This window comes from Borostomias antarcticus, assembly GCF_949987555.1.
Source record: "Borostomias antarcticus genome assembly, chromosome: 18".
NCBI classification, from domain to species: domain Eukaryota; kingdom Metazoa; phylum Chordata; class Actinopteri; order Stomiiformes; family Stomiidae; genus Borostomias; species Borostomias antarcticus.
Window position 1 is genome coordinate 12,747,618 of NC_140251.1, and position 6,166 is coordinate 12,753,783.

At 43.4% G+C, this 6,166-nt stretch overlaps 1 protein-coding gene across 1 annotated transcript in view; it reads left to right on the forward strand.

Annotated features, from left to right (window-relative positions):
* Nucleotides 1-2,490: 2,490 nt before the first annotated feature.
* The window catches only part of th (tyrosine hydroxylase), a gene marked incomplete at both ends in the record, with an annotated part of 7,045 nt that continues 3,369 nt past the window's right edge, over nt 2,491-6,166 (forward strand). Inside the window, 6 exons of the mRNA XM_084452522.1 lie at nt 2,491-2,568; nt 3,043-3,246; nt 4,001-4,175; nt 4,317-4,405; nt 4,529-4,596; nt 5,266-5,316. Of these exons, the coding sequence (XP_084308648.1) occupies nt 2,491-2,568; nt 3,043-3,246; nt 4,001-4,175; nt 4,317-4,405; nt 4,529-4,596; nt 5,266-5,316 (665 nt within the window). The remainder of the gene's footprint in view (nt 2,569-3,042; nt 3,247-4,000; nt 4,176-4,316; nt 4,406-4,528; nt 4,597-5,265; nt 5,317-6,166) is intronic.

A 6,166-nucleotide genomic window follows, 5' to 3' on the forward strand; every position in this document is an offset into this window, starting at 1 on the left:
CGTCTGGGCAGAAATAAAGCTTCAGGAAATGAACGAATCAAACGAAGAACATGTTGTTGTTCATAAAATACTAGATTGTTAGATTTTATTAATTAAATGATTAGAAACTGGACATTTATTGGTCAATTAACAAAGAGCACATCAGATAAATATCTTTCTTTATGGAGAGCTGGGTGATTTGTGCCGGGGGGAAGTTGTGCCTCCCCTTGTTTTTAGAAAACCATACGAGAAATTCATCCTGTGATGAAGGGAGACACATAGAATAAGTGGAATGCACAATTAAGTTAAAAAGAAAAAAAAGAGACGTTTTTTGCCGTTCCAAGTGATTTTTTTTATGTTCATGTTCAGGTTTCATGATTATTGTGTCTGAACAATTACAGACAAGTTAGAAAACATCTCACACCTTTGTTAGTGCTTTAGGAAGCTACAATATGAGGCTATACTGTTAGCATGATGTTGAGTCTAAACTGCTGGTTGATACAAGTTCGTTAAAATGGCAGGGGTGGGGTAATTTGTGCCATTATGCCTAGGTTTAAGTTGTGCATTGTTCCCCCATGTATGTCTATGGGGGGTGGGGTTGGGGGGGGGGGATGGTCCCCATGGTGTCAAGTGACTTAGTAGTACAAGCTTGGCTACTACATCAAATGGCTTCAATACCCAGAGCTGTTCCTGGGGACTTGATTTGGACAGAGCAACAGGAGAGGTGCAGAATGGGAAGTCCATAGCTATGCTCCTTGACAAGCACATCAGGTCCCTCATGTGCAGGACATGTTTTTTTCCCACATGAACATTGCGAAACTCAGATCTATTGTATCACATTCTTTGTTATAAATGATTATCCATGCCTTTGTCTTATCACGCCTGGATTATTGTAATTTCCTTTTGACTGCCTCCAGCTGGCCCAGAATGCTGCCGCCAGGCTGTTGACCAGGTCCAGTAGAACTTGTCTGTTTTGGCCTCCTTGCTGGCTGGCTTCCAGTAAACTTCAGGATCCAGTTCAAGGTTCTTGTAATTACGTATAGAGCCCTGCATGGCCAGGCACCCATATCTGTCTGATTTGCTCCATGCAAAAGCTCTCAGCCTCGCTTCGACTGCCTCCTGCGCCCGCCACTTCCTTCCGGTTCTGACCATGATGCCTGCGGAGGAGACTCTGGTGTCAGACGAGTCTTTGTAAAGTAGCCCCTCCCTGGCTCTGGTGACCTTAAACTCCTCTGTCAGGCCGGTGAAGGGAAGCTGCAGCTTGTTGGTGTGTCCATATAGGGCAATGCTTCTTAGGCTCTTTGGCAGGCCCAAACACCTGCGAAGGAACTGGCTGTTTCTCTCAAAGCCCTCCACGATGATTATTGGGCCTTCGTTTATCAGCAATGGAGGAGTCTCGGCAGAATACCATGCTGATATATCCATGCCTTGAACTTTTCTGGGAGACCTGACTTGTCCACTGCTGATAGCCATGTTTTCAGTTCAATGTGTGTTGACTGGACCGCCACTGTAACTCTCAGGGTTTTGTCGAAGATCTTCCAAGGGCTTTTCAAAGGCTTCTCGGACACTGATGGAATTAGAACTCCATCCAAATGGAAGCAGTACTTGTCCACCACTCTCCCCTTCCTCAGGACCAGAGACCTGGATTTGGCTGGCTAGAAAATCATTATCACCCATGTGAGGAGCCTTTCCTCGTCCTCGAAGGAGCCAGCAGCATGTTGCTGATGTTGCTGTGACCATCAGATCGTCTATGAAGGCTTGAATCGGAGGTTGGCGAATGCCCGATCTGGACAGGGGGCCCCTACATTCCACTTCTGCTGCCTTGACAAGCATGTGAAAATTTAAAATGTTACTTCAACATAATCTGTTTCACATTATCAACAGCACAATTTATCCCCACTTATTCTCTCCCTTGGCACGACTTCCCCCTCAACTTACCTCTCATTGGGGGCACGTTGTGCCAGGAGACCACTTTTTTGGGGGAAAGTCATATTACTCCCCTATTATTTTAACTGTAAGATTAAAACATATATGATTAATTTACTTTGTTAGAGAAACTGACCTGGAACCACAATCATGATATGTCAGTTATGTTTGAGTGCCTCACTGACATTTCACTAATTAGTATAAGTCATTCGAAATCAATATTATTTTTGCTGATCAGTAGTCTGCAGCAAAACCACAAGAAAATAGCTTGTATAATGTCACTTGCTCAGTTAAATAAGAATTAAGCCCAATACAAGTACATGAGCGTGCGTGTGTGTTGGATGCTGTGTGTTGGTTGATACGGAGAATGAGAGGCATGACGTCAGGCAGAACATTTAAATTACCCCTCATAAATAAGATCGGGAACAGAACAGGGCATCTGCCTGGAAAAGGGGGTTCCGCGCGCACTGCAGAGACAACGCAATCCCGAGAACGGCATAAAAACAAGAGGACACTTATTCACTATCTCACCGGCACACATATAAAGAATATAGCCTACCTACTCTCACACACAAGAAACCGACCATGCCCATATCAAGCAGCTCCTCCACTAAGAGTTTCCGCAGGGCAGCGTCCGAGCTGGAGAGATCTGATTCTGTTACGGTAAGAAACAAAACCATTATCATTCAATTTTGGCCCATAATGTTTAAATAATTTAGGTCCGAGTTAACAGTGCTAGATTGTCTTATGAGTGTCATGGTGATATTATGAGGACTTTTAAGAAGCCGCGCGCGGAGAGTCTTTGATGAAGTCACAATTACGCACGAACGGAACACATTTAAGCCACTTAATGGTAAGAAACTGCTGTGAGAACTAAAAAGGTTGACCAAACAAAACAGCTTGACGCAACAGGAGCGCTATGCGACGGGCTTGACTGGCTGCATTGATATATAATGTATTTAGCATTGCATTTATGCGCTTTTGGAGATGTAAAGCGCTCCCGTCGGATATCCAAAAGGTGCGCAAGACTCTCCAACTGTATGTCTGTGTATGTGCAACGTTTGACGTGTTTACATAGACCCCAAAGAATCTCAAGGCTCAACGTGTATTTCTTTCCTTCTGTCTCTTTCGATACAGTCTCAAAGATTCATCGGCAGGAGACAAAGTTTGATCGAGGATGCGCGCAAGGACCGCGAGGCAGCGGCCGCGGCTGCTGAAGCTGCCGAAGCGAATGAACAGATCGTGTTTGAAGAGGATAATGGAAAAGCGCTCCTCAATCTCTTCTTCACTCTGAGGAGCTCCAAGACCCCGGCACTGTCCCGCTGCCTTAAAGTTTTCGAGGTGAGCCGTCTAGTTTTTCCTTTAAATGCTCATGTTAAGAAGTTTTCTCTAGAAGACTAGACTATCGAAAAATGGGTCCACCTTTCTTTCTTTTTCAATTCAGGGTAGGCTATTGATTGACGATGTTGTAATAAAAATAATGTACAGTTTTATATTTGTCTTTTTATTCGGTAAAATGCAAATGCATGTCTTTAAAAGTCAACTAGACGTGCAAAGAAGGGGCGAGGTCAGGGCCGGGGCGGTAGAGGTGGCTGATACAGTAATGGCTTCGTCCCTCAAGCGTTCCACTCGTTCCCAGAAAAGGCCAAGCCTAATTTATTGTCCAGGTGACACGAAATCAGCCTAATATAATTTAGGTTCAGCAGAGGCACCGCACCTAATTCAATATTTTGTCAAATTATGTTAAACTAATAGTGAGAGGGGGAGAGGCGCTGAAGAAGAAAGTGCCATGACTTGAGCCTATGCGTAAATTAGCCTGTACATTTCCGATAAACGTTTTAGTCAATAAATTAACATTATTTCAGTTAACAATTGTAGCACTTTACTAAACGTGTTTTCTTTTGATAAATTTGTATAAATATCGAACTTGTTTGTTTTTCCTTTTGAGAACAATACAACTACATATTTGCCTCTCTCCATCCATCCTCAATTTGAAATCGTGTGATCTCCCCATCACAAACATCTTTTTCAATCCATCCATTCAAACATTCAGCCATCTTTGCATCCCTCCTAATTTCCGCGCTGTATGTTGCAGACGTTTGAGGCCAAGATCCACCACCTGGAGACTCGGCTCCACAGGAAGCCAAAGGAGAGCCTGGAGAGCCTGGAGTACTTCGTCCGCTGCGAGGTGCACCTGACAGACGTAAGCACGCTCGTCAGCTCCGTCAAGAGGATCGCAGAGGACGTCAGAACCACCAAAGAGGTCAAATGTGAGTCCTCAGTTCCACATTATACCCGTTCTATTTCACATATCCCTGCATGGAGTTTTTTTCTGTGTTTTAGAAAAGATATAAGACACTAATAAAAGTTGTCAGCGCTCTCACAGTTGTTCTTTCCTTTCTCTGGATCAGTTCACTGGTTTCCAAAGAAGATCTCAGAGCTGGATAGATGTCATCACCTCATCACAAAGTATGATCCAGATTTAGACCAGGATCACCCGGTGAGTTATCACTCTATACACCTTACATTCTTAGAATAATCTTCGATTCATTCACGTATATTACACTGTCGTTACCTGTCTTTAGAGCTATGTGCTTTTTTAGAATCAGATGTGTTTTTACAGGGCTTCACAGATGCTGTCTATAGGCAGAGGAGGAAGATGATCGGAGACTTAGCCTTCACATATAAACAGTGAGTTTCAATCCCAGTACTCATCAGACCCGGGGTTCTCAACCTTTTGGAACGTAAGGCCCACTTTTGATTGTAAAAAATATATATCTGAGGACCACCTTCCCAATGAGTAAGAAAAAACATAACATGACTGAAGTTTGCATCCGAGGGAACGTTCACTAGCTACAGCTGAACACATTTGTCTCAACACCAGTGGGTGTGATTGGCGTTGTGATATTCAAAAGTAACTGGTTATTGAAATTATGTATTTTAACTTGATGTTTTTTATTTATATGTGAATTCTTGAGTACATTTAGATATAAAATTACTAGCTTTGTAAATTACCAAACTTTATTTTATTTTTTTCAAGCCATTTGGCAGTAGGCTAAGACTGCCTCCACGGCCCACTAGATGGCGCTCTGTGGACCACTGGTTGAGAATGGCTGCCTAAGACCTTAGAGACAGCTGGATGAAAAAGCAGTCTTCATCTTTTAGAATACATTTGTAATGTTTCACAGAATGAATACTGTATGTAAGGGAAACAATGAGAACCTAGATTCATATTGAGTTGATTTCAGTGAAAAATACCATTTATAGAATTGCATATTAGATTATGTAGCTAATCAGATGAAGATGATCAGATCATTTAAGTGCCTTAGGAGTGGATCTTGTCTCTCTTCTCTCCCTCAGTGGAGAGCCCATCCCCAGTGTGGAGTACACAGAGGAGGAGATCGGCACGTGGTGAGTGCTGCTGCTTGGCCTGACCTTCTGTGCTTTATCCTGGGGTCGAACCCCAAACTGTACTACAATACGAACCCCAAACCATACTACAAACTGTACCATGTATACTGTAGGCTAATATGTACCTCAAGTGTAGGTTAGTTGTAGCAGTAGTAGCAGTAGTAGCAGCAGTATAGTAGTAGTAGCAGTAGCAGTAGCAGTAGCAGTAGCAGTAGCAGTAGCAGTAGCAGTAGCAGTAGTAGTAGTAGTAGTAGTGTAGTAGTAGTAGTGTAGTAGTAGTAGGAGGAGGAGGAGTAGTACTGTAGCAGTAGCAGTAGCAGTAATATTAGTAGCAGTAGCAGTAGTAGTACTGTAGTAGTAGTAGTAGTAGTAGTAGTAGTAGTATAGTAGCAGTAGCAGTAGCAGTAGCAGTAGCAGTAGCAGTAGCAGTAGCAGTAGTAGCAGTAGCAGTAGTAGCAGTAGCAGTAGTAGTAGTACATACTTTATTGATCCCCGGGGGGGACATTGCACTGTAACAGCATTGAAAGACAACAAAGTAACACAATCCAGAGACTAGATACAAATGTACACATTATGGTAAGCTAGCTATGGTTAGCTAGATACTAGTCTCGATAGCCAGACCTATCTCCACACTTCGTTTACGTTGTGTCAGCGCCGGAGACAGGTCTGGCTGGACATATTACCATTCTGCAATAGGGGGGGAAAAACGCAGTATTTCTTTAAACCAATCACAGTCGTCTTGGGCGGAGCCAGCCCCGGACGCAGCGACGGTGCTCTTGCAAAATAGTCTGGATCGAATCTGATTGGTGCCGAGAGAATCTCTCGGCCCGAATCAGATTAATTTGCGTTG